Source organism: Peromyscus leucopus, chromosome 23, assembly GCF_004664715.2.
Source record: "Peromyscus leucopus breed LL Stock chromosome 23, UCI_PerLeu_2.1, whole genome shotgun sequence".
In the NCBI taxonomy this organism is placed as follows: Eukaryota; Metazoa; Chordata; class Mammalia; order Rodentia; family Cricetidae; genus Peromyscus; species Peromyscus leucopus.
Genome location: NC_051082.1, coordinates 20,342,742 through 20,370,222, shown reverse-complemented (window position 1 = coordinate 20,370,222; position 27,481 = coordinate 20,342,742). Strand labels below are relative to the sequence as shown.

General features: G+C 49.7%; 1 protein-coding gene across 1 annotated transcript in view; it reads right to left on the bottom strand.

Moving 5' to 3' along the window:
* Nucleotides 1-27,481, bottom strand: part of Adgrd1 (adhesion G protein-coupled receptor D1) — a 127,053-nt gene that overhangs the window by 57,852 nt on the left and 41,720 nt on the right. The window contains exons 11-15 of the mRNA XM_037198519.1: nucleotides 23,430-23,489; nucleotides 20,455-20,572; nucleotides 19,307-19,417; nucleotides 17,779-17,854; nucleotides 16,145-16,286 (exon numbers count right to left, since the gene is read on the bottom strand). Of these exons, the coding sequence (XP_037054414.1) occupies nucleotides 16,145-16,286; nucleotides 17,779-17,854; nucleotides 19,307-19,417; nucleotides 20,455-20,572; nucleotides 23,430-23,489 (507 nt within the window). The remainder of the gene's footprint in view (nucleotides 1-16,144; nucleotides 16,287-17,778; nucleotides 17,855-19,306; nucleotides 19,418-20,454; nucleotides 20,573-23,429; nucleotides 23,490-27,481) is intronic.

The following is a 27,481-nucleotide window of genomic DNA, read 5'->3' as shown; positions in this document are numbered from 1 at the left end:
GTATTCTTGCACAGCCTTTTCAACTTTCCAAGGAGCGAGCAAGCACAAATCCCCAGGACTCCCCACCACAAGGCCGGTGCTTGACCCCAGGTGTCAGCCTGAGCCCCATTCCTGTGCATATGTACGCACACATGCGCATGCGCTAAGATGTTTAACCCGTCAGCCAGTGTTACATGCACGGTCAGCAATCAGAAGATGGGGTGGGTACTCCCGGAGCTGCGGGGGAGGGGCGGGTGGAGCTCAGAGTTGTTTTCTTCTAATCCCACTATCAAGGCCAGTTCACCTGTCACCCTCAGCTCTTAGATGTATTCTTGACTCAAGAAAGGGGTTTCCTCCATCATTTCTGCTCCATCAAGGGGTGCTAAATGGTAAGGGGTTCTCATGTACTGGGCCACTTCGGTGACTAATCCTGTGTACTGCACCTGCTTCATCAGTTCCAGAAAGCAAATATTCAGTTTCTGCCTCCTGGCCTTGGCCTCTATGCAGGAAGAAAAAGAACACGCCTGCTGGGTAGACTTGGTGTCGCAAGCAGCCTGGCTCCTCTCTGGAGGAGCAGTGGCCCTGGGCTGCGCCATGCAAGAGCAGGCACCCAGCAATGTGACAGACAGGTTGATGAACAGGGCTGGGAGGCTGCAGGAATCTCGACAGTGTGGCCGGATAAACCTACCCAGCACCCGTGGGTGGTTTATCATTGTGATGGCGAAGTCAGGTCATTGACAGTGCTAGCCCATGGAGCCATTGACAAAGACTCATTGATTTGGCTCCACATCGCCACGTGTTCTAATAGCGGGGGCAGAAACCACAGTGTGTGGCTGGGTCGGAGAGATGTTGATTCCACTCAGGACATAGCTACAAGGTCCACAGATGTGGTGATCCAGGTACCTGCTGTAGGAGTCTGGCAAAAAGAGAGTGCAGCTGAGCAGGGACCTACTCCACTGATACCAAGTCATCTTTAAAACTCAAATGTGGGGCTGGGGAGATGGCTCAGCAGGTAAAGGCGCTTGCTGCTAAGCCTGACAATTTGAGTTCAATCCCCGGGACTTACTTGGTGGAAAGAAAGAAATAACTCCCGAAAGTTGTCCCCTGACCTCCACAGGAGTGCCATGGCTCATGTGACCCTCACCTCCCATAAATAAAATCCAAATTCATTTCATAAAAAAAAGCCAAATCAAACAAGTTGCACACCAGATCCTTGATAGTACTATGTTGCTTCCCTCTGCAGTGAATTCTCTGCGAATAAATCTCCCGGAGACCAGTTTGCTTTTGTGGAGACGGTGAAAATAATTAGCCAAGGAAACAGATCTCATCCACATTGTGATTCCTACCACGTAACCCTCTGTGTGCATTAGACATCTGCGGAGCTAGACCCAGACCTAGGAAAGTGGGCAGATTTTTCTCCTTTTGTTTTGACCCCCATTAGCATGGCTATAATACGGTTTCTCTGGGACACAACAATAGTGCTTTCTCGGCCTCCTGCCTCCTGCAGCTTCTCCATTGTCCAGTCTGAGAACAAGTAAGTGAGCATCCTCTGTGGGGCTGGCGACGGCCACGGGGCCATCATCTAGGCGCGGGCAAAGAGAATTTTGCTTCGTGGAGAAGTGGAGGCTTAAGCCTAGGCTGAATATGGAGAAACAGAGTGCAGCGGAGCTCATCTAAACAGCACAGGGCAGAGGCCAAGGGCTGCGTTCGAGCTCAGTGCTGTGAGTCATGCAGGCTCCAGGCTCCATGATATCCCCAGCTGACTAGCTAGCTATCAGAAACAGGGTGTTGCCTCTGCAGTACCAGCTCCTACTGCATGCCACATGGGACACCTAGCATAACGCCCGTGTACAAATGCACAGATCTGGCCTCAAAGGAACATCAATAACCACATGGAATAACCACATGAGTACCCGGAGGAAGGGACATGGCGGGCAGATCTCACCAGCTCCACGAGTGGAGCCTGGACACAAGGAGAGCAGGAAGGAGCCCCATGTGTAAAAGCACCAGGGCCAGGGAGGGGGAGTGTGGACTGGGGACTGGATGAACGATGTCCGTGCTGTGTAAGGGCCCCTGGGAGGGCTTGCCCTCACCTCCCTGGGGTGTTAGGGGAGCTGGGGAGGGTCCACAGCACATAGAGAAGTGACCGGATCTTCCTCTTCCAGGACCTTGTTGTCCTGGAAGAGAGGATGACAAAGGCTATTACAGCTTCTCAAGGCCAGGGAGGAGGCTCGGCAGCAAACAGGCAGGGAGCACCACCGTGCTAAGTCAGGGTGCGAGGTCTGGAAGTAAAAACATAGGGACCCAGGCACAGTTTAGAGCTGTCAAGGCCAGTCGATGAAGGAAGAGCTTCAGGAAAGAGCCACCGTCCTCAGAGCTCAGGGAGAATAGCCTGGCTCACCCGTGTGGCTCAGGGTTCACTGTGTCTGATGGCTTCTTCCGTTCATTTATTCAGTCAACAGACGTTGGTTATATTCTCTCTCTCTCTCTCTCTCTCTCTCTCTCTCTCTCTCTCTCTCTCTCTCTCTGAAGCTGCTTTCTCCCAGAGAAGACAGACAACAACCACCAAAGTCATGCAAACAGGACTGTGCACACCTCCGGGAAGGGAAATAAAGGTAGCAGGCAGGATAGGGCGTGCTTAGGGTGTGTGGCTAATTCTTAGAGGATGGTTGGGCTGTGGGACAGTCTGTGAAGGTGGTAGCCATGCAGGGGGCCTGAGGAAAAGCATTCCGTTCAGGAGGAAAAAAAAGAAAAGAAAGGTCCTGACTTGAGGCAGGCCAGGAGGAGGCTGTGGTAGCTGGAGGCTGGGAATGGAGAAGACCCAGGAAAAGGTTTTTAAAACATGGATGACAGTTTTAGAGCACATTGAAGATTTATTAGTTTCTACTTATTTTATGTGCATGATGAGTGTTTTTGCCTGTATGTGTGCCACGTGAATGCAGGGCCTGCAGAGGCCAGAAGGGGGCGTCAGGTCCCCTGGAACTGGAGTTACAGGTGAGTGTTAGAGGCCATGTGGGTGCTGGGAACTGAACCCTGGACCTCTGCAAGAGCAGCAAGTGTTCTTAAGCACTAACTCATCTCTCCAGCCTCTTTTTGGATAGTCCTCTGGGTACTGAGTTGAAAGTGAGGTCAAGTCTGGAAGAGGGGACTGCTAGGGCGTATGGCTGTCTTATTGGGGTGGTGACAGAGACCAAGATAAGGACAGAAGATGGGGGAATAGGACTCAGATGCAGCTAGACGTTGGGCCTTTTTCTCTTATGCAGCAGTGTTGGCAGGGGGTAGGGTTGCCCCGCCTGGGAGGCAGAGAAAGCCATGCACACTGATGCCCGGGCACACCCTGGGCCTACCTCACCCAGAGCTCAAGTGATGCAGCAGCTTTGGAAATGGGCCCGCGGAAGACGCAGCTGAACGACCCTGGCTAGACACTCCCCGTTCACAGTCCCAGAGGCCACTGTGTCCCCACCCTGCGATTAGTCTCTGTGGTCACCCGTCAACTCTGGCAGAAGGGATGTGCGTGTGTTCCTTCTCTCCCAAGAGCTGCCTGTCCGGACACTCATAAGGGACGAGAAGTCAGTGAGCCTGACTGACATCCAAAGGGAAAAAAAAAAAACAGGAACAATCCTACACTCCACACCTCACCACATGCCCCGACCCCCATCTGTATAAAACAGAGAGGCCAGGTGTACACAGGTCTACCTAACTCCTTCTATGGCACACTTACACCACACAAGACAGAAAGCTGGCTGTGCCGTGCCGTGATGCCTGCTGGTGACTTACCCACTAGAGGCTCCAGACATCCACCGAGGCAGACATGAACCTCGGAGCCTCCTCAGAGGGCTGGGATGTTTGGGTTTAACAGAGGTGGGCACTGGGCAGGTATGAGTCGCTAAAATAAGAAACTCGGCTGAATTCGCCTTCTCTCCGCTGGAGCCGGAGTTGGGGGAGGCCCCAGGCCCCATCAGTACAAACCACTTACAAGCCCCCCCCCCAGGCTTGCCCTTGCCCGCAGGCTGTGCGCTCAGTTTGTGTGACTAAAGCTCTTGGAAAAGCCAACCAAGGGCTGCTTTGAATTCCTAGTTTTCTAAGGCCCTGCCCACTGATGCGGGAGGACCCATGACTTTGGACTCTGCAGAGGTGCCAGAGGGCAGTAGCAAGGAATGCATGGCAAAGCGTGGCAAACCTATTCACCACACGGCCAGAAGTCAAGGGAGAGGAAGAGGAGGTGAACAGGGTCCCCTTATCTCCTTCAGGGTAACAAAGTCGTCGTCGTCGCGCGCCCCCCCCCCCCCCCCCCCCCCGTGATCTAGAGCTGCCAGCACTCACTATCTCCCAACACCTAGGGGAACAAATCTACCATGGGTCTCTGAGAGCAAAAGAGGCACATGAGAGCCAAGTGCAACGCAAGGTCCCTTCTGAAGAGCGCAAGCCGCCACAAATGAGAAAGGTGTGGAGGAACACCCTGGGCTGCCTCCAGCCATAAAAGGTGACGTTACCAACAGGGTGAGGTGTGGACAGGAGCACCCGAGTGAGCTACAACCAGCATGGAGGATTTCCAGAGTTGGTGTCGGAATGTATCAGCTGACACACCCAGGATTTGGAAGAACACTCGCTGCCCAGGGAGGGTGAAGCTGTGGATTTCTCTGCCAAGCTACACCCTGAGTTCCCAACCCCAAATGGCAATTTGGGTTTATAGAGAGTCTGTTCCCACCAGATAGGGGCTTCAGCAGAAGCTGTGTGCCCTCCAGGGTAGGGCCCGGCTCATGTCTGACTCTGCAGGAAGCTTCAGAGGGCACCTGTGGGGTGTCGTCCCCATTACCAGAGCCCTAGAGCCAAACCCTGGGAAACACTCAAGGCACTCACAGGCGTCCTGCCCCAGCAGCCTGTCAGGGAAGTGCCTGGTCGGCTGCCTGGTTCTACACGGGCAGGGCTGGAAGCAGAAGAGGTTAGTGCCTTTGGGGGCATGCCAAGACGTGCAGTCCCCAGAGCTGATCCCTAGAAGAAAGCCAAATGTCTTTTGCTCCTTCGGCTGTTGACCAGCATCCCGCAGTGCCCTGAGGCACAGTGAGGGAAACCCTACACTGGCCTTCTCATCGGGGGCGGGAGTGACATCCATGGCATCTCCCTGACCCTTTGGGTATCTTGTCACCTGGAGAAGAAAGGTTTGAACACAAAAGAACCTCAGCCACCAAGTGGGTGAAGGGGGTGGGGGGGAGAGTCTGTCAGCCCACACAGGGTCATCTTCTCTGAAAAGGGCTGTGACTGTCTGCTGAAGGTGTCCACACTCCCAGTGTGTGTGTGTGTGTGTGTGTGCACGCATGTGTGGTGTGCATTGTGTGTGTGTGTGGTGTGTGGTGTGTATGTGCGCGCGCGTGCTGTGGGGGAGTGTATGTGTGGGTTGTGTGTGTGTGTGTGTGTTGTGGGTATGGGTGTGTTTTGTGGGTGTGTGTGTATGTGTGTGTGTGTGTGGTGTGCATTGTGTGTGGTGTGCATTGTGTGTGTGTGGTATGTGTGTGCAGTGTGTGTGTGTGTGGTGTGCATTGTGTGTGTGTGGTATGTGTGTGTGGTGTGTATGTGCGCGCATGCGCGTGCTGTGGGGGAGTGTATATGTGGGTTGTGTGTGTGTGTGTTGTGGGTGTGTTTTGTGGGTGTGTGTGTGTATTGTGTGTGTGATGTGGGTGTGGCATGGGTGTGTCTCCATATGGCAAAGGCTCCATGCCAATGCCTTTCCATCAAGGGTCTGGAGATGGAAGAGCACCCTGGGTCACTTAGATGGTCCTGATGCAGCCCTTGGGAGAGGGAGGTAGCAAGGTCAGAACTGGAGAGGGAAGAGAGGGAGGGCAGCAGTTCAAGGACTGGTCTGTAGAACGCTTTAGAGGCGTGGAGCTGAGGGAGTCTCCAGAAGCTGGGAAGGCAAGAAAGGAGTTTGCCCTTCTGGGCCTCTGACACCTGGAGTTTAGCACAAGGAAAGTGATTTTGTACATCAGCCCTCCAGGACTCTCAGATAATAAAGCTATGTCGTTCCAAACTACTGGCTTTATGTGGATTTGTCACAGCGGCTGTGGGGAGCTGAGACGTCTTTCTAGAGGAAAACGGTTGACACCCTTGACAACATAGAACTCTTTAACTTGCACAAGGCAAAAAAATTGTCAAAATAAAACACAGCTATGGTGGATTGCAGCAGGCAATGAGCTATCTGCAAGATGAGGACGGATCTTTGAAGTCAGTAATGAAGCCAACAGCATATCCCCCCCAAAAAAATATCAAGGCAAGAGTGCATGATCGGAAAGAAAGATGCAGATGGCCAAGTCACTCAGGGAAGGGCGCTCAGCGTTGCCAGCAATCAAAGGAACTCAAACAGAAACAAGCAGATGTAAGTCTTGCCCATCAGAGTTTAGAGCTAAGTGGGAAGCAGGCTAACGAGCCCCGGTGGTGACAGCGCTGATCTTAGAATCCTTCTGAAGGCACTTCTGCCGTGAACATCAGTCGTGAAGATGTAGATGCCGCCATCCGCAGCCCAGGCGAAGCGTGAGGGTTAGCTCGGCTTTAGCATAAAGCCACTGAAGTTAGAGAGATAGAAACAGCCAGTTTGATGGATGGGGAAGGGCAGCACAGGAGCCGGAGGCGGAGGTTTATCTTGCCAACAGGTGGAGCCTGGTAAATCGGGCATGCACGTGGGGGAATAAATCTCGGCCCTACCTCATCACACACTGACACAATTAGGCAATAGCCGCAGAACTTAATGGAAGCGAGCGCGGTGAGTGCTTCGGGCGGCACCAGGGTCTCTCTGTGACCTCCAGTCAGATGAGATTCCTTGACCAGGACACCCAGAGGCCTGAAGCTCAAGTCAGGAGCTTGATAAATGGGCTTGCATGAAAATTTAAAGCAGCCACTCATCAACAGACACCCTGAGAGCAAAAAGGCCAGGCGCAGCGGAAGAAGGAGTTTGCAGTACAAATGCCTCACGTCGGAGATGGGCCAAGAACTGAAAATCGATAAGGAAACAAAAGCAGCAACTAGATGGGAAAATGGGATATATATATATATATATATATATATATATATATATATATATATATATAGAGAGAGAGAGAGAGAGAGAGAGAGAGAGAATGAGAATGTCCAGTAAACATATAAAAAGGTCACCAATGTCACAGAGAAAAACAAATAGAAAGAATGAGGCAACACAAGGCCCCTGGATGGCCAGCCTGGAGAAGATGGACAATCCCAAACATGATTGACAGGTTCATATGTTCCTGGAGGTTTGGAATGGTGCCCTCTTTGGGAAATGTGATCCATCATTGGTGCTGTTCATCACACACACACACACACACACACACACACACACACACACATCTGCCCCAGGACCAGCCACTGTACTCCCAGGCTCATGTCCCACAAAAGTGAGCACACGCCAGGTAGTTCTGGGATGTCCTCGCCGTGTTCTCTGCACAGCGCACACTGGGATGGGCCTGGGCGTGGAACGGGCACTCAGACACTGTTTGCATTCTGCCGCTTGGCTTGGGTGCCCTCACGAACATGTCCACTCTGTGAGGCATGGGGCACTCACACAGACAGGTGGCTTCCTGGGAGGGTGTAACCTGCCCTGACGCATGCTCCTCAGAGGGGAATGAAGAAGGTTGCTCTGAATCCCCCTAACCCCCACAGCTCACATTCTGAGCTCAAGCTCACAGGTCTACTGTCTCCCTCTGAACGTAAACACATACTTGGCTTAAACATCACAAACAAGTTAAAAATGACTTTAAAAAAAAAAAACTGTGACCATTTAACCAAATGATTCTACTTCTAAGATGTTATCATAGAGAGAGACCTGAGCAGGCATAGTTCATCACAGCCTTGTCTATTAGGATTGAGATTGTGAAAACCCAGACACAACAGAGAGAGGCAGGGTGTGGACTGTGATGCAGCCACGGAAATGACCAGAGAATTTATGGCAATTGGCTTGGATATTCAGACAGATGGAACCAAAAACTGGAAAAGACGGCATGGCTAGCCTCGCCTCATTTACCCAAGTCTGTGTATGTGCCCTGGTCTCTACAGAGTCCTGTAGGAAGCCCCTCAGAGTTCAACATTCATTGTAGATGGATTTTTTTTTAAGAACCATCTCACAGCACAGTCTGCAGAGAGGGGCTACCAGTCCCAGACAGAGCACCACAGCGAGAGAGGAAAACGCTTTGTTTATATTACAAGACTTGTTTTCTCACGGGGCCAACAAGATGGCTTTGTGGGTAAAGGTGCTTGCCCCAAAACCTGTTGACGTAAGTTCAAACTCACATGATGGGAGGAGAGAACTGACTCCCACAAGTTGTCCTCTGGCCTCTATACATATATAAATAAATACACAAATAAATGCAATTTTAAAAAAAAAAAAAGACCTTTTCTCATTCACAACAGATCATAGCAAAATAATAGCTGTAAACCATTGGTTTTAAATGTTATTCTTTAAGAAACAGAAGAGTGACTGTGCTTAATAATCTAAAGTGGAAAACAACCCACGCATACCCCAGGAGATAAAGGATAGGAAGCTCACACTATGGAATATTATAGAGCAACAGCAACAATCTAGCTGTTCCTACTGAGATGACATATGGGATTCTCAACTGGGAATCTCCCAGGGCATTCCTGGCAAACGTCTGGAGATGTATCTGGTTGTCACAGCTGGAGATTCTGCTCCAGGCATTGAGTCAATAGAGGCTACAGATGTTGTGGGATGCCCTACAGTTTATCAACGGTGCCCACAAATCCCCACATCCTGGAAGCATCTTGCTGAGTCAAGAGGCCACAGCTGTTCCAGCAGAGAGGTCAGTTGCTACTGCAAGATTAGCTGGCATCTGGATCCCATGCCTGAGTGTGCCATGCAGATGAAACTTCCAGCTCCATGGGAGCACTAGACTGGAGAACTGTCACATGATCCACAAGCCTTTGGCATCTACTTCCTGAATACTATTAATCCCAGGGTCCTAGGAGGCCAGGTAGATAAGTACTACTTTGCATGGAGAAGGGCTCCCAGGACCCAAAATAGCACTCCAAGAGAAGGCCCAGCTTCTGGCACACTTAGAGGGGACCATGGAATAAAACAGCCAGCCTCAGGGATGGAGCCAAGAAAGGTGTGGCAGTGACCTAAGATACAGCATAGCAAATACCCCTGCGGTCTGGCCAATCCATACACCAAGCCTGCGCAGGCCATCTGTCTGCAGAGGGCAGCACCAAACACTGGCCTCATTCAGAACTTTCTCAGCTCCTTTATCCTCCACAGCCTGAGCATCCAGGGTAGTAGATGGGACCTAGCACATTCAGAGTGATGCAGCCTTAGGTCCCAGAGCTTTTCAGCAGGTTTGAAATTATATGGACTGGGGGTGGGGATGTCTGTGCTGTACCCATCCCTTATCCCTAGAACTCACCAGGCACCTGTTCAGGAGCCTCCAGGACAGGTCTGGTAGTGTGCTATGATGGTTAGTGTTTTGGTTTAGTTTGGGTTTGGTGGATGCTGTTGTAGTTATCAACCAAATGACACAACCAGGGTCATTTGGAAAGAGGGAACCTCCACTGAGAAAATGCCTCCATCAGATTGGCCTGTAGGCAAGTGTGTAGAACATTTTCTTGATTAGTGATTGATGGGGGAGGAGGGCCAAGGCACTGTGGGTGCTGCCACCCCTGGTAGGTAGTCCGGAGAAATAGAAGGGAGTTAGCTGAACATGAGCCTGAGCAATGTCCCTGCATAGCCTCTGCTTCGACCCCTGCCCCTTCATGATAAACACCAGTTAAGACTCATACACCAAATAAACCCTTTTCCTCCCCAAGCTGCTTGTGGTCATGGTGTTTATCACAGCAATAGAAAGCAAACTTGGACAGGTACCTGTTGCATGAATCTTAAAAGTTCTTATTAATAAAATCAAACCCGAGGCGAGTTATTGGGGTCCATGCTGGTAGATCAGAGAGACAGGACAAGCCACAGCTATCTCACCTTGCCAATTCCTCAGCTGGTCCTGTTTCCTCAGACTGGAAGCTTCTGTGTCCTCATCCCGAATGAATCTCAGCTGAACTGTGTTGCTCCATAGCCTGAAAGCTTAACCAGCCAACTGCCCTAGTTTCTGGTCCTCACGCCTTATATATCTTCCTGTTTTCTACCACCACTCCCTGGGATTAAAGGCTGGCTTTCTGGGATTAAAGGCGTGTCACCATGCTTGGCTATTTCCAGTGTGGCCTTGAACTCACAGAGATCCAGAGGGATTTCTGTCTCTGGAATGCTAGGATTAAAGGTGTGAGTGCCACCATTTTCTAGCCTTTGTATCTAGTGGCTGTCTGTTCTCTGAACCCAGATATTTTTATTAGAGTACACAATATTTTGGTGAACACAATACCACCACATCTCCTCTCTTTTTGTCTAAAATTAAAAAAGCTTATAACTAATACAAGAAAAACTATCTTCAATAAGTATATGCAATAAAACAGTCAAGATTACATTAACAATGTCTAGTCCATTAACATTTGACAGATCAAGACAAAAAACTCCATTATATATATTAACAATGTTTCTGTGTTTCTGCTATGGTACAGGACAAAAGCAAAATTAATTAAGGGACTATTCTATTACTAATCTCAACTCTTTGATTCTATTCTGATTCTTTAAACTTTTCTCAAAGTATAAATTTTATATCAAAATTTATAAGATTAATATATATATATACATTTTTAACTTTGTTAAGATATGAATGGTCACATAGAGTACTAACTAATTCTAGAAAAAAGGCTAGCTGCATATATATGTTTTTGTGTTCGAGTCTCTTATCAGTTTTCTGCAGGAAATCATGGCCAGGCCTAACATCAACTGAAGTCTACAGAAAGAAGATGGGGCCCCACAACAACAAAAATTCCACGTGGACAATAATAATATCATTAAGCTGACAAACATCATCCACAGATCAGCTTTGAACTACAAGGTGCTCAGAGCAAATTTGAGATGACTAGCTGAGATGATCCAGTCTCAAAGACTACTTGAATAAGGACTTGAGATAAACCCTGAACTTTGGCATTATACACAGACTGGATAATGAAGGATATAGTTACCTCTCCTAGAATTTGACAATTAACCTAAAATTTTTCTTTCAGGATAAAGAAAACTTCGCCCATACCCAGCAGGAAGCAATTTTAAGAATACGACGCCCACATTCCCAAAGAGGTGGTGTGGGGCGGGTGGTTTTTTGGTCTTTTTAATGGGTTTTGGGTCTGGGATAATTTTCAGTATTTAGGGGGGTTGGTTACAAGTTATTGTCAAGGGTTAGGAAAAAGGCTAAGCAAAGGAGATTAGATTTAAGGTTCTTGTTTTTAAAAAAAAAAAAAAAGAAAGAAAGAAAAGAAAAAGACAATTACTAATTTTAAATACTTTACATTGGATTGAATTGTTTTATATTGTATACAAATTTGAAACTGATATTGTTAGAAAATGCTATATGTATATTTCTAATTGTATTTATTCCATCCATTTAACAATGTAATGCAAATTTCTGATCCTTGAATGTTATTATTATCAACTATTAGGATATAAAGAAATGAAAGTTAGTAGTTAGACATTACAATAGAACTTGTAGTCATATTAGATATGTTTTAAAAATTGAGCAGAGATGTTTTAGACAGGTCATCTTCAAACCCTTCAGAAATCTACAGAATATGGCATTTAAAATATTTTAATAACTTAGAAAATTTTTCTTTTTTGAGACATGTCGGCTCCTGGCAGTACCAATCTACTTTAGAGAAAATATGGGCATTGAAGAAATTGCATATGGAGTCAACTTTCCTTGTGGCAAAAGTTAGCCACTGGACAACAAAGTATCCTCGAATCAACAGGACAAAATGGACAGACAGAACACGAAACAAGGGACTACTGATTCTTGCCAAAACAAGTGTGGTTATGGCTTTATCAAAAGGCATCTTCTGAGGCCAGGACAATACGGCCCCATCCCTGAAATGGCCTTCGCATCCGGAAAAGGTACGGTGCCCTTTTCTTCAAAGCAGCTTAACAGGCAGAGGGCCAATGGATTCTGTTGTACAATGGAACAGCAGCTGAAGGCTCATGCCTCTCAAAAGTAGACTGGCATTTAATAGAGGGATGTGGAGAAGAAGGGGATGCTGAGATGAAGCCATATATACACAGCCAAGAAGAATGGACAGCTGAATTAAAAAACTGTCAACAATTTCCAGAATTTAAAATCCTGAATCATGACAGGACACTAGTGGAATTCAGGTGTTTCTGGTACGTGGACTGCTCTCACCCAATGTGAGGTTGAACTGTTGACCTTGTGTACATCCTACTTCACAAATGAGTCTGTCAGATACACTAAGCCTATAGGCTGAAGATGATGCCCCAACACTGTGGAGAAACCTCAGGTGACTGCCCAGGCAGCTGGCTGTTTCTGTCAACTCACAAAATTTTTTGGAAGTTGCTTGCATGCACTTCCTGTTTTTATTTTTGTTAGCTAATATTATTCCCTTCTTGGGTCTCTGAGGGAGTTGAAGATTAGTTAGTTATGGTTGAAGATTAGTTAGTTATAGTTGAAAATTAATTAGGATAGAAAGTGCATTAGATACATCTTGGATTTACCAAAATAGGATAGATAATGGAATTATTTTCTCTGATTTGTCCAATACCTGTTTAGGTATTTATTACTTGTATATATTGTATATAGTTATTGTACTTTTGTATATAGTTTTTCTTTTGTTAGTTATAACCTTTTGCTTTTTTTCTTTTTATTAAAATAGAAAAGGGGAAATGTGGTGGTAATCTAATTGTACTGAATTATTATTTTGATTGTATGTTAATAAATAAAGTTGTCTGGGGGTCAGAGCTATTAGAGCCATAGCAAGAGTGTGGCGGTGGTGGCACACGCCTTTAATCCCATAAGATCTCTGTGTGTTCAGGGTCAGAGCTATTAGAGCCATAGCAAGAGTGTGGCGGTGGTGGCACACGCCTTTAATCCCATAAGATCTCTGTGTGTTCAGGGATACAGTCAGCATTGGAGACATATACCTTTAAGACCTAGGGGGCTGTACATTCAGACAGTGACGAGGCAGTCATGTGTTTGGGTTTACAACCAATGAGAAGGCAGAACAACATACTTTAAAAAAACTAACCGACAGGAAGTAGGTCTCTTTTCGCGAAGCTGGGACAGCAGAAGGAAGGGTGAGATTTAGCTCTGAGCTCTGACCTCTTGGCTTTCTCTTTTACATTGTTTCTGTGTTTCTTATTTAATAAGACGGTTGGATACATCTACAGGTACCTATACCCTCAAGATCCTGGGGGGTGGGGCATACCATCTATAGTCCATGACAAAAAGAGAGGACCCCTCAGCCAGGAACCCCAACCTTGACCTGTATGTGCTTTAGAGTGTTGGAAGACAGTACTATGACCCCTGCTCCGTGCTTCATGGATGCAGTTGGGGGAGACCATGCTGAAGCCCCCACCCCCAAGCTCCCTCTTTTCATTTCCATCAGCTCTAGAGAGGACTCCACGGAAATTGCTCCCTGCAACTGTAGCAGCAACCTGCCTAAACATCCTCAGAAGGACGGCAGGAACCTCCAACCAAAGGAAAAAAAAACCCACGCAAACAACAACAAAAGCCCCCCAAAATCCCAAACTCTTGAGGACACCCAGTTAAGACTGTCTTTAATTACTGTTCTTTTCTGGTAGAATAAAAATTCCCCTCTCTTTAAGGCACAACCCCTCATTCAAGCTCTTTGTTAAAAATAACTCCAGCAACCGGCCATTAAGCCGGGAATGTGTCTTAGCCTACCCTTCCTTCCCATCCCCTTCTGGTTTGCAAATTGGCACCTTCCCAGAACTTCACAGAAGACAAAAAAAGGGCGGGGGGGGGGGGGAGTCTTCCACAAGAGCGCCACCCACCAACAGCACCAGGAAGGTGAAGGTAGGTGAAGGCAGGTGGGATCTGTAATCCCCCTGCAATGGGAGGCCATCCCCTCGTCTCAGGCTGGCTCGCAAGCCTCCAGACGGTGTGTGTGTGTGTGTGTGTGTGTGTGTGTGTGTGTGTGTGTGTGTGTGTGTGTGTGTGTTTGCAGGAATCCGTTCTGTTCTTCCACCATGTGAGTCCCAGGCATGGGATTCAGGTTGTCTGGTGGCAGGTGCCCCCATCTGCTGAGCTCTCTCCCTGGCCCCACCACTCCCTTCCTAAGTAGAGTCAACTCTTGAAACAATCCAGTCTTCTACCGGTCAGGGAGAAGCGTGCATGTTTTGAGACCAGACAGCGCCCCACTCAGGTTGGTCTGCAGCTCTTCACCAGTTCCTTGGTCAAGTCTTGGTCTTCTGGGGTCCCCCCGCTCCCCATAAGCCATCATCTCCTTTCCAACAGGACCAGTTGCGAATGCGTGCACCCAGGCAGGCGTCCAGCCCTCCTGCTGCCTCTCCCTGAACATTCCAATGATGGGGCTGGGGGGGGGGGGTAGACAGGCAGCAGCCTACATCTGCTTCCTGCGCCACACTCCAGTCAGCTCTGCTGGGCAGGGTGCACGTTTGGGTGGCGAACTCCCGTTTTTACTGCTGCTGCGGAGCCCCGTAAGACTTTAGTAGGGTAATCAGTCTTTAAGACTCTATGTTAGTCTGTCTTTGACCACTCATAAATCTGCATCTTCAGAAGCGAGTCACGCACACAAACACATGACCCCAAGAGAGATGGAGCGGGAGGGGGGGGGGGCTACAGTCTGTCACTGTTACCCCACCAGGATGACAACCTGAGTCTCTCTCTCTCTCTCTCTCTCTCTCTCTCTCTCTCTCTCTCTCTCTCTCTCTCTCTCTCTCTCCTGTGTGTGTGAGAGTATGTGTATGAGTGTGTGTTCTCTCTTTCTCTCTCTTCCCTCCCTCCCTCCTTCTACCCGCCCCTCCATGGCATAGTGAAGAGGGAAGGCGCCAGAAGAAGAAAGCAGGATGGAGGGGTCTATTAGCAGAGAGGAATCTCTTTGCAGGTAGGGACAAACTTTCCAGAGCACTGGGTGGACGGACCCTGCTGCTGTGTTCTACACAGCAAACCCGAAATTCTCAGAGGTGCTTACTGAACACTGGGAGCCCTGTGAACCAGGTTAGGGGCCGGGCCAAGCAGACCACGCAGTTGACAGAGTTGGGGTTTCTGGGACCAGCCTGGAGATACTTCTAACACAAAGAAGAGGGAGAAGAGCAGGAGTGTCTCTCTTCACAAAGGGAAAGTGGAAATGATACCAGGACACAAGGGAAGACCAAACTCACGTTTCACATTTTAGATTTCTTAGCTCCAGCCAGCCTGAGTGCATGCGGGCCAAGTGTACACATAAACAGATGCACACAAACAGGTGTGCTCTCCTTGGCATATGGATACCACGAAGCCCTGGTTCTGAGCTAGCTTGTCTGCCCTCAGCCCTCAGCGGCTCTTGGCCCACCCCTCCTGCCTCCAGAGAGCATCCCTGGCTGTGTTTTCCAACATGTCTCCACCTGGCCTCATGATATCTGCTGTCACCTATGAGTTCCCTCTCCCGGGGCCTCACCTGAGGCCTCACTAAGGCAAGATGCTAAATGCCAGCTACAGGATGCACAGAAAGATGGCGTGCGTCGATATGTGCACACGTCTCCTCATGAACATCTCAGGAACATCAGTACATCAATTCCCATCTCCGCCCTTCTCACCTACAGGCGGAGCTACATCAAGATGAGAAAGAGCCTCAGCGCGAACGAACGAACGAACGAACGAACGAACGAACGAATCAGGATAAACAGCTCATCCCTCCAAGCCCAAAGCTCGGAGATGTCACTCTCAAGCTCAGAAGCAGCACACCACCGAGCTCAGCTCTCCATCTTGCTAACAATGTCGTGCCTGCTAAGTGTCACTGGGACAGCTTTCCCTCTGCTCCAAGCGAAATATTGCCACAAGCCAGAGGCGCGTACCCGTAAGAGCTGTACTTGCTTTGGAGAGCCACAGCAGGCCCCAGAGGCCTCTTCACTCAATGTCAGCCCGTGTGTCGTCGGCAAGGCTCAGCCGTGTGGTTCAAGAATAAGATCGCATGGACTCTGGGAAGGAAAAAGTGCTCCTTACCCGGCACCAGGCCCGTGAACTCAATGCCACAGGCAGCGGACCATATCCAGGGCCAGTGAAGGGGAACGCCTTCCACTCACCAATTTGTGCCTGAGATGGACGGTGATCAGAGGAGAGCCCGAGAGGTTCTGGGACAGAGTGGGTGGTGGGGACACCTCCAGGGAGATCAGGTGGCTGGCGACAGACAGAAGGCAATCCCTGCAGTTCATGGCCTCGGGAATCCTGGGAAATGAGAGGAAACGGGTTACAGGCAGGGATGGAGGGAGGAGGATGTGCCGCTAGACCGTGACCTTGAAGCCGCGAGTTCTGAGACCAGTATTTGAGGCTGCATCTGGAAGCGGCCTTGGCTGCTAAACATCGCAATTCTGTCCCTCGGTTCTGCCCTCTTAGAAGTGGTCAACGTGGTCCGGAGGTGAGGACCTCAAAATACACCAGGGAATTTGGGAAAAACATACCCTTGATCTCAGTGCATTTGCATGCCTGGCTGTATAACCTCAAGCACTCACTCACCCTTGTCTGAAACCAACCTTCCCCTAGGACACAAACCACAAACGTGTGGTCAGTACTTGGGTGGTGGGGTCTACTGTCTCATTGCTCCTGTCCAATCCTTTCCTCACGAAGGTGCCTCAGTTTCCCCAGGTCATTCGGTTGGCCAGTCTTTCTCCACTCAGCCACACACTCAGAGCTGAGTCCATGGCTCAAGAGCTCACCCCACCATCTCCAGCTCTGTTGGTCAGCACAGCACACTGCTCAACCACGTGACAGCTTGGGGATGAGGTCGTGTGCGCATGCCAGGGACCTTCCAGGAGAGAGAGTCCCGCTTCTTTCTGCTGGGTGTCAGCTCTAAAGGACAGGGTCTCCCTGGCTTAAAACTGTAAGGGGACTGCCGGACAGAGAAGGGAGCCCACCCTGGGAAGAGCCTGGAGATGGGATCTGGTAGCTACACCAGGGCGGCTGGGTCACGCTGCTCCTGAAGCCAGATGCTCGCATTATTCAACTTATATTATTACATGATTACATTATTCAGCTTACATTATTCAACAAGTTCCCCATTTGCTTAAAACCGTTCAGACTAGATTTCCCTGCCTCACTCCAGCCCACAGCCACCCCTTCACATCTCCTAATCCTTAGTCTTGGAGTTCTGAGGTTGAAATGCTGTTCATAGCCAAAGTCAGGGACAGTGCCGTGAGATATCTGGTGTGCAGAAGTTTGCCTTAGGGACTGATGAGCTTGGCATGTGGATGATCCTGGGGTGAGTTTAATTATGTGCCCGAGCTTCCTGCTCCCCTCACACCAACTGTGGAGGAGGGAACGGAAAGAGAGAGAAGGAGGGAAGAAATCTTCCCAAGGGAAACAAATCCGAAAGGCCGGTCTGCTGCCTTCCTATTCTATAGATGTAGAAACTGAGGCTCAGAGAGCTTCGTTCATGGCTCCCAGATCACTGTCAGCCCAGAGGGCGCTGAGGTCTCTCGCCTGTGCCTCTGAGCATAGCTAGCCAATCTGCCCCACAGCCTGCTAGATCCCACTGAAGGAATTCTTGAGTCTTTTCCACATGGCTAGAAGCCCAACCTGGCTTGGACAGCAAGGCAGCAGGTGTTGGCAGCAAGAGTTTTCTAGCACGCTTGTGTGCGGCAGTGTAGGGTGTCATCGTGGTTGGCCATCCAAGAAACAAGTACATACGCGCACATCCCGCACACCACTGTACGACACTTACTTTGTGCTGGCTGGGGGGATGTTGTTCAGGTAATAGTGCATGGAGTGGTAGAGGAGGCCGACAATCGTGGTCCAGGCTGAGGACAAAGCAGAGGTCAGACACCCGTCAACACCCGGTTGCAAGCAGGAAGCGTGCAGAACCATGCACACAGCGGGGCTGAAGACAGTGACTTGGTGACTCGGGCCGGGGGGCGGGGGTTGGAAGAGCCACGGAATGATGAAATTTATAGCAGCGTGGACACCGCGGCTAGCCCTGTGCTGGGCCGGAACAATGACCTCCTGCCCTGTCCCCTGTGTCCACCCCAGACACAGGTGCCGAGGCCTGCCCAAGACACCACAGAGCCTCAGGAGCAGGGGGCTCTTCGTGGGCTACCAGTTGCCCGGCACTAAGTGTGTCTCAGTCAGTCTGCAGGATATACTGATACTCAGATGCAGGTCTGCAGACTAGCAGACACCCAGATGGCTGCAATGTGTCCCCTGCCCGTTGTTAGTACAGTGAGAACCACGTACTCAACTCTTTTCTCACTCCAGGACTGTGAGACCACTCAGCCATTGTTGGCTGATTCTCTGAGCTCTCCCTGATGTTAACTCAGGACTCACTATACACCAGGCATGGTGATCTGTACACACTTGGCCTTGTAAAGTCTGAAACAATATCACAAACCAGGTATTATTATTGTCCTGGCACAGATGTGATCAGCGACTTGCCCAAGGTCACACAGCCAGCAGCGTGGCGAAGCTGGGGTTCTAACCACAGAATCTGGGTTGGTTGACGGAAAGTGTTAAGAATGTGGCCTCTGGCCATTCCGGAAACCTGGGTTATTTCTAATACGTCCCGCAGTGGGACCTGGAAAGATCTAAGCCCTTATGCAAGGCTGCTAAGTGGTGCCTCTCTCCTCATAGCAAGATACACTGAGTCTTTGCCAGGAGAAGATGGATGTCATGGGCACCTGTCCTCCAGACCAAGAGATGGATCCTTGCTGGGGGAGGGGCTGGGTGGCAGGGCTGGGTCTCTGTCCCGTGAGGATCCACACCAATCCACAACTGTGAGTGGACACAAGAGGAAAGGATCTGCAAAGAGGATGCCATCCAGATACGGCCAAAGTCACCTGGGCCACATCCATCAGATGTCCTTGGCTACTCACTCATAATGAGACTTGACTTGGGCCTGTCCTGGGATAGTTTCTGGCTCTCCTGTACAGACGTACCCATCTGTGGCTACCTTGAACAAGGAGGGGAGGTGCCCCATCTATTCACATTCAACTAACCAGGAGCCGAGCCGATTGGGGGGCACACACAACATCCTGGGTCACCGTGGGTCAGACTCACAGGAACGTAGTTTAGCAGAACCTCACTCCGAGGCCCAGCTCAGTCTACAGTGTGTTGTGGGATGAGGTGGTAAGGCATGCTTGGCCTCGGAGCCCTCTCTGGGAGCACCCGGCCCCACTGTCCCATGAGGCAGCTCCATCAGGGAGGGACAGTCACCCAGACTGGACCACCTGAGAGCCTGGGCAACCAAATGCGCTCACCTTTGCTGTGCAGGGCCTCTCTCGGAATCTCAATGTAGCTGTGTCCGTGGGCTGGGAATCTGTAGTGGGGGGCGCTCAGTGCTGGGGGAAGGACCTTGGCCACGGAGAAATCTGCAGGAGAAGTGGACACAGTAAAGTGGGGTCAGCAGGCTCACCGGCTGCAAGAAACAGACTGAAACCCTGTGTGTCACCGTCCTTCATTTCTTAAAGCAAGCCAACTCCCAGGGGAGAGGGATCGCCTCTAGAAAAGGCGACCCGGAACACATACGTGTGCACACACACACACACACACGTGTGTGTGCGTCCACAGGTATATGAGTTAGGGTGAGAATTTCTGCAGGGGCTGAGTCCTCCGGCTACATCCTAAAAGAACTCCTACCTGGTGGGATCCCACCCCTCTGTACCCCTCTGGCTTTAAGCGCTCAGCCTCATGTTAGCAATGATGCCAGACCCCATGGGAGGGAGACTGTGGCTATCTCAGCGCTGGGAGACCCTGTCAGAAAAGGGAAAATTAAAACACATGTGTGGAGGGAGTGCCTTGGCAGACAGGTAGCTCTAAAAGCTCCCTCTGGAGGCAGATGAGCCCCTGGGCCATGGTGGGGCGCTGTGTGATGCCCCTGCACTGAAGTGTCCTCAGACAGAAACTCAAAGCGAAGAATTTATGCCTGTCTCTGGGGGACCTGACGTATCCCAGGTAAACCAGGCTGCTTCCTCTGAGATGTTCCATTCTGGCCTTCACCCAGACTCACATTCTGGGCTCCTCTCCTCCCGCTCCAACAGCCTTCTTCACCCACTCCTTATCTCCAAGGCAGAGAGCATCTCATTGGATACTTAAGGACCCAGAGGCTCATGGGAGTTGGAGTCCCCATTCTGTTTGAGCCCAGACAACTGTCATGGGACCCCTGTAGCTCCACACTGCATGACTGCTTACACCGTCCTGTGTGCGTACCATGACCCAGCACTTCTTAGCCTCATTCTAACACATTTTTCTTCAAAAACGGGATTTTGCACAAGGTACTGGACCTCAGAGAAATGGTGGTTGATCTCAGCGGCTGCATGAGCCTCAGACAGCGTGAAGGCCAGTGGTCCACACTCCTGGCACTCCCCTTCCCATGACCCCCACTGCCCCCCATTCTGACAATGGCTACCTGCCATGGAGGAAGAGCCTGTGAGGATGACATGGGGTTCTCTGGACTGCAGGTTGGATGATATGTGACCCATGACAGTATCGATGGTGTCGACCAGGCCCAGCGTCACAGCGTTGTCCTGGAAGCAACAGAGATGTGAAACTCTGAGGACCGCCACACTCAGCATCACATGAAATCGGCACATCATGAACTCGGAGCTTCATCCCTTCCCCATGATGGCCATAAGAGAGAGAGAACCACCCAAATGCCCCACTTCGAAGTCTGGGAGGTGACCAGGCACCTGATGAGTTCACGGAGCGTGGACGCAAGTCAAAGCTGACCAATGTCATAGCATTAGTGCCTGAGTGGCCAAAGGGCTCGGACTCCTGTTTGTAGCTCTGCTATGACCTCTTCGAGGACCTGGGCAAGTCTTAGGTCTGCCCATGCCTCTGTCTTATAGCTAATGGTCCCGAGTTCCCTGAGGCATGAGGACAGCAGCAATTCTTTTCCCCTCACAATGAAGCAGCAGCCTCTTTGGAGGTACCAGTCTCCAAATTCTGTCTGGCCTCCTTGACTCCCATGCAATGGCCCTCTTCACCTATTCTGCATCTGTAAGGCAGAAAGGACACCACTGGATTCTATCTACAGGAAGACGGGTTCCTTCTAGCTACACAGACCTCTGCTGCCAAGTTGGGACCAGTGTCCATGTCAGGATCCATGTCCACCTTGGCCTGACTGTCTTGGACCTCAGACACCATGGCAAAGAAGAACAGTTGTCTCCGCCCCCTACCCCATTCTGCCCGGCTCTGCTCCCCCTACCTCGCCCTTCCCCTCCCATCCTTTCTTAGATAGCATCTGTGCTGTTGGGCTCCCGGCACCCTCTCACAAACACTCCAGCAGGACTTACTGAGGCGGAACCAGATACACAGGCCAATTTTAGACATTGTCTCTTAAGCCCGTGGTCTGATTCCAATGAGAACGTCTGTGTCTTTGGCACATGGTTCTGGGGAGGCGGGGGAGAGCAGCGATTCATGCGTGCCCCGCTCTTCAGCGCTCATAAGCTTGCCTAAGCCTGGATTGTTTCGTAATTATTCATATTTTGCCGCAGATTTGCATATTTTACATTCAAGGAAAGTTCATTTAAATCAATGAAGAAAAAAATCTGCCGATCCGAGGCCTCCACTGGCTGCTGTCCCTCTTCTGGCTGTCCTCACTGGCTATTCTCCCATGGTTCAGACTGCAGCTTGTACACAAAGTCCCTTAGAAACCTATCCCTGGAAGTCTATGCTTCTTGAAAAAAGACGGTGTTTCTTTTCTTTTTTTCTAAGATTTATTTTATTATGTATACAGTGTTCTGCCTGCATGTATGCCTGCAGGCCAGAAGAGGGCCTCAGGTCTCATTACAGATGGTTGTGAGCCACCATGTGGTTGCTGGGAATTGAACTCAGGACCTCTGGAAGAACAATCAGTGTTGCTTAACCACTGAGCCATCTCCTACATAAGCCATCTCCTACATCACATTCTTGACTCCCTTCCCATTTGCCAAGGTTATGCAATCTCATCTCACGTGAAGCCGTTCAATAAAGGGCTCATGGCACACGCAGACCCTCACGCCATCTTATCAATACAGTGAGAATTGGCTGTCGCCTCTGCCTCTCAACCTTGCAAAACCTCTGAATGTTTGAAATGAGGAGGTTCCAGGAGAGCGAGCACTTCAGCATGCTGGTGTGATCAGGGCCCTCCTGGGCACCTGGGAGGCCTTCATCGTCCCTCTCATTGAACTCCTGGAAGCCGTGTGTGGCACAGAAGCTGGGCAGAGCTGAGTTCCTGAGTCCCAACACGGACTCTGAATATTTGAGAGGTGATTGCCCACTGTACCAAGTCACTGTGAAGTGGGGTCTGTTGTTACTGTAGCGTGGACTATACTGACCTGACTAACACGGTGTTCAGAGTACCTTGGCAAATGGTCTTTCTCCCCATTTGTGTGTGTATGTGGTATGCATGTGTGTGCATGTTTGCATGCGTATGGGTCTCTATGCCCACATGTGCATGTGTGCATGTGGGGGCCTGAGGTTCATGTTGAGCACCAGTCTCAATCACCCTTCCCTCTCGCTCACTGAGGTGGGGTCTCTCAACCAAACCTAGGGCTCACCTATATGGTGGGCTAGCCACCTTGCTCTGGGGATCACCTGTCTCTGACTTCCCGGGTTGGAATTTAAGGGGGCCTGCCATGCCCACCCAGCATTTGTGTGGGTGCTTGGGATCTGAACTCCAGTGTGTATGCTTGTGAGCCGACTCCCCAACCCCACCTTGGCAAACGCTCTTGGTAGAATTAAGGAAAAGCAGGTCCCACCAGATGTCTGTAGAGCGAATGTTCGTGAGTGGGCTCTGGACCAGACTGTGGGGTCAGATGAGGCTGCTCACCGTCACGCTCTGCCTAAAGGCAGATTCTTATCTAGGTGATTCTTATCTTAGGTATTTTTATCATCGGCCGTCGCCACAACTATTCATCGACTGTTCTCATGTTTTAAAGAAGTAATATCAATAGGGTGGTTTGGAATCAAAGAAAAGCACTCCGTTCTGCTTCCTGAATTTTGAGTGCAGAGGGACAAAAGCCTTTCATTTTCTCACTTTAATCATGAAGCACACTTTCGCGCTCCCGTCTCCCTCAATCCGCTGATCTTAAAATACCAAATATGGCTCTTATGACTATTCAAGAATGCAGACTAAAGAAAAAAATGCATTGTGCAAAATGACAAGCAAAGGTCAGCCTTCTGGAAGAGCTGGGCCCTTTCCCAGAGCCAGAGGTGGTGGCACAGGACTGGGGATACCAGGGTCCCCAGAAGACACAGTACCCTGGGTATACTTCATAACCAAGGGTAATGAACTTCAGCGTCTCAGACATCAGGACCGGGAAAGGCCCTGGGATGCCACTGCAGGAAGACAGTCATAACCCAGTACACACACGCTGAAGGTCAGAGCATCCTTCTTCTTACCTCTGATACGTGGGTCCAACTGGGCAGCAGAAGTACATCGCCCACAGTTCTTAAGAAGGTCTAAAGATAAACAGAACAACACTGCTTAGCATAGATCCTTGAGCCTCACATCTGAGTCCATCAGTCTCCTCCCACTTCTCCTCAGTCGATAATTGGTGTGGCACACAGGCAGACCATAGTAGTTTATATGTATGGTGTGTGGACATCTGTGTATGTTTACATGTGTGTGGGCACACTTTTGTGCTGATGCACCTGGGAGTGCATGTATGTGCATGTGAAGCTCAAAGCTGGTGTCAGGCACTGTCTTCAATGGCTCGTCCACCTTATTCATTGAGACAGGCTCTCTCAACTAATCCCAGAGCTGGCCAATACGGCTAAACCTCACCAACCAGCTTACTCTGGGGAGCTCCTGTCTCTGTCTTCTGAGACTGGAATTATAGCAGGTTGCCATGTCCACTCAGCATTCTGTGGATTCTGGGGATCTGAATTCAGATCTTCAGGCTTGTGGGTCAAATGCTTTAATCACTGAGCCCTCTGCCCAGCCTCGGGCTATGTCTTACAGATGCTATCTCCTCGCTTGTTTCTTGTGACAACTTTGTGAAGTCAGTGATCAGAGTGTGGATATCACAAGTGTCCAGTGCATGTGATAGGCCCCAGCATGTCCAATCAATGAGTGAATGAATGAGCAGATGAATGAAGTAATGAGTGGATGGCTGGATGAATGGATGGATGGATGTGGGGATGGATGGATGGATAGATGAGTGGATGAGTGGATGGATAGATGCATGCATGCATGCATGGATGGATGGATGGATGGATGGATGGATGGATGGATGGATGGATGGATGGATGTGGAGATGGATGGATGAGTGGATGGATGGATAGATGAGTGGATGAATGGATGGATGGATAGATGGATGGATGGATGAGTGAATGAGTGAGTTAGTGAATTAGTGAAACTGCTTCTTTTGAAAAAAAAAAAAAGCATTAGCCTGCCAGCATCCCCTGTAACCATGGAGGAAAGCTGAGCAGGGTAGTTGCTTCAGTGGTGCTTGCCCCAGCCCCTGCCCCTCCCTACTCATCTGTCTCAGTCTTTCCCTTTCATCTCTGGCTACAGACACCAGACTCAAGCTTGGAGGCCAATTCACTGACCTCCATTTCCTCTACCCAGTGGTTCTCAACTTTCTTAATGCTGCGGCCCTGTAATACAGTTCTCATGTTGTGGTGACTGACCCCAACCATAAAACCGTTTTCGTTACTGCTTCATAACTGTCATTTTGCTACCGTTATGAGTCATCATGTAAATATTTTTGGAGATCTGAGAGGTGCCAGTGGGGTCGCGACCCACAGGTTGAAAACCATGTAGCGTCTTTCTGCTCAACAAAGTCCCATCCCTCCTCACCAGATACGCTAAGTATGTGCAGGGTGCATCATCAAAGCTTCCTTGTCCCATTCATCTTCATTCCACAGCTGTTTATTTGTATTCTCAAGCGCAGGGGCTTAACTAATGACCGTAAAATGCTTCTGCTTTCTCTCCATGATCAGAGGAACAGCAAACATTTTTTTAATCCCTTAGTCCTTTTCCTCCTTCTCCCCCTCCTCCTCTCTCTCCCCCTTCCCCCTTTTCTCTTCCTTTCTCCCCTCCTCCTTCCCTCCCTTCCCCTTCCTCCCCACCTTTTCCTCCTCCTCTTCTTCCTCCTCTTCCAGGTCTCATATAGCTCAGGCTGGCCTCAAACTAGTGCACTATACATAGAACTACCCAGGCCAAGGGTGACCTTGAACTTCTGATCGTCTTCCCTCCACCTCCCAAATGCTGGGGTTACAGGTGTGTACCACCAGACTTGGTTTGTGTGGTACTGGGGATCAAACCTAGGACTTCACGCATATTGGGTAAGCACTCTTCCAACTGAGCCATGTCCACAGCCCCCACGATTTTTCTAAAAAGTCACAGAATAAAGACTTCAGGTGGTCAGGCTATAGCCTCAGCTCTGCCACAGAGTGCAGAAGCAAGCTAGACTGTGCAGAAGTGAGTGACCATATGTCCCTAAAATTTTACTACAGAAATAAGCTATGCATGGATTGCATTTGGCCTGAGGGATAGAAAACAGTTCTGAGAACAGAAACGAGTGAACCACATCAGTTAACTCGGATTTTTTTCTTTCTCTTATTTTCTTTTTTTTGGGAGGGGCGGGAGTGGGAGGCATAGGATTGAATGATGTAGTCCTCAAGGTCATCCTGCCTCAGTTTCCCACGTACTTTGATTACAGGTGTGTACTATCACATACAGCTTTCTATTTCCAATCAGTTGCTTCTATGGGGGGGGGAAACTAAATCAATTAAATAGTATTAATTCAACACATGAAAATATTATTTCAGCATGTATGTCATATTTTTGTTAACTGTTAGATATTTTACATTTCATTTGTTCAGGCAGTGGACATCCTGTACATGGGTCACTAGTCCCTGTACATGAACCACAGACCTCACACTCGAGAGCACACATGACTGGTGGCCTCTGGCCACTGTACTAGGCCATCACCGATGGTCAAGAGTCAGGACACTATGGAAAGCTATACAATGACTTCCTAGAAATTTTGTTTCCTGTTCAATTGCAGTTGAGAAGTTCTGGACATCATCATTCTGTATGATTTATCCCCAGGGTACCAGGGTCAGCACAGGCCACGGAAAGGCCTCAAACTGATGACCACTGGGCTCAGTCAGCCTTGAGATGGTCTTCATCTGATCTGTATACATTGTCTTTAAAAATGCCAGCCATGTTTTCAAGGCTTAGGGCTTCCCTTGCCAAATCAAAAGAGAAGAGACTGAAGGTTGAAATCAGGAGGCTTTGAGTAGCTGGCAGTTGCTCTCTGCGGATCAGCTGTCTGCCTGGTGGTCCAGCCCATCGCATCCTTGACTTTGATTGTTAACCCCACCCCCACCCCCCACCCACCCCCGCAAAGGCATCTGGGTTTGTAACCTCTGACTCTGTGAGGTTTAGCAGCAAGGCAAAGAGGAAGTAACAGGCAAAGAGCCAAGCCACCAAGCTCAGGAAATGTTTCCCATGGGGCCTGCATTGAAGGCTGTGTCCCAATACGCCATCTTATGAAGAACATGGAAACACCTTGGCCATGTGTCCCCACCTCACTTCCTCCCCCACCAGCTGTCAAGTCGCTCCACACTGGGTTTAGCAGAACAACCTGTCTCCCCTGACCCAAGTCCCTCCATGCTCAGCCCCATGTCCTTCCTGAAAGATACATGCTACTCTTGCTGCGGCCCTCGGCCACAGTGCCTCTCAGCATGCACGGCTCAAGGAAGCTATGGTTCATGCCTGCCATAGCCCCTCATCTGCCTTCACATTCCAACAGGCGATAAAGGATCATGAGGAGTGGACTAGAGTGTGCTGAGGGGCTGAGGAAGCAGACAGACTTTTGAAAGATTCCTACACTCTATAGACAGACTCTCCGACCAGCTATTACAGGAACAAACGAGAGGTCTGATGATGCACTTACTGTAGGCCAAGCCCTGCTCCAGGGCATCACATACCATCTCCCATTGGTGACCTGTGGTGATATTTGTAATCTAAGAGATACAACTTGCCTGAAGGTCAGAGGACAGAGCCAGCCATCGGGTTATACACAGAGGTCAGGCAGTGGTGGCACACACCTTTCTTTAATCCTAGCACTTGGGAGGCAGAGATCCATCTGGATCTCTGTGAGTTCGAGACCACACTGGGCTACATGAGATTGATTCAGTCTAGGAGAGAAACAGAGCCAGGCAGTGGTGGCACACACCTTTAATCCCAGCACTAGGAAGGTTGAGATCGGAAATGAACTGACTGGGCAGAGAAAGGCATATAAAAGCGCCAGGAACTCAGGAGCCCCTTTCGGCTGAGGACTCAGAGGCACTCAGTCAAGGATTCATGGAGTTGGTGAGGTGAGACGTGGCAGTGGCTTGTTCCTTTGTCTCTCTGATCTTTTAGCATTTACCCCAATATCTGGCTCCGGATTTTTATTATAAGATCATTTAGGATTCGTGCGACATTGACCTCTAAG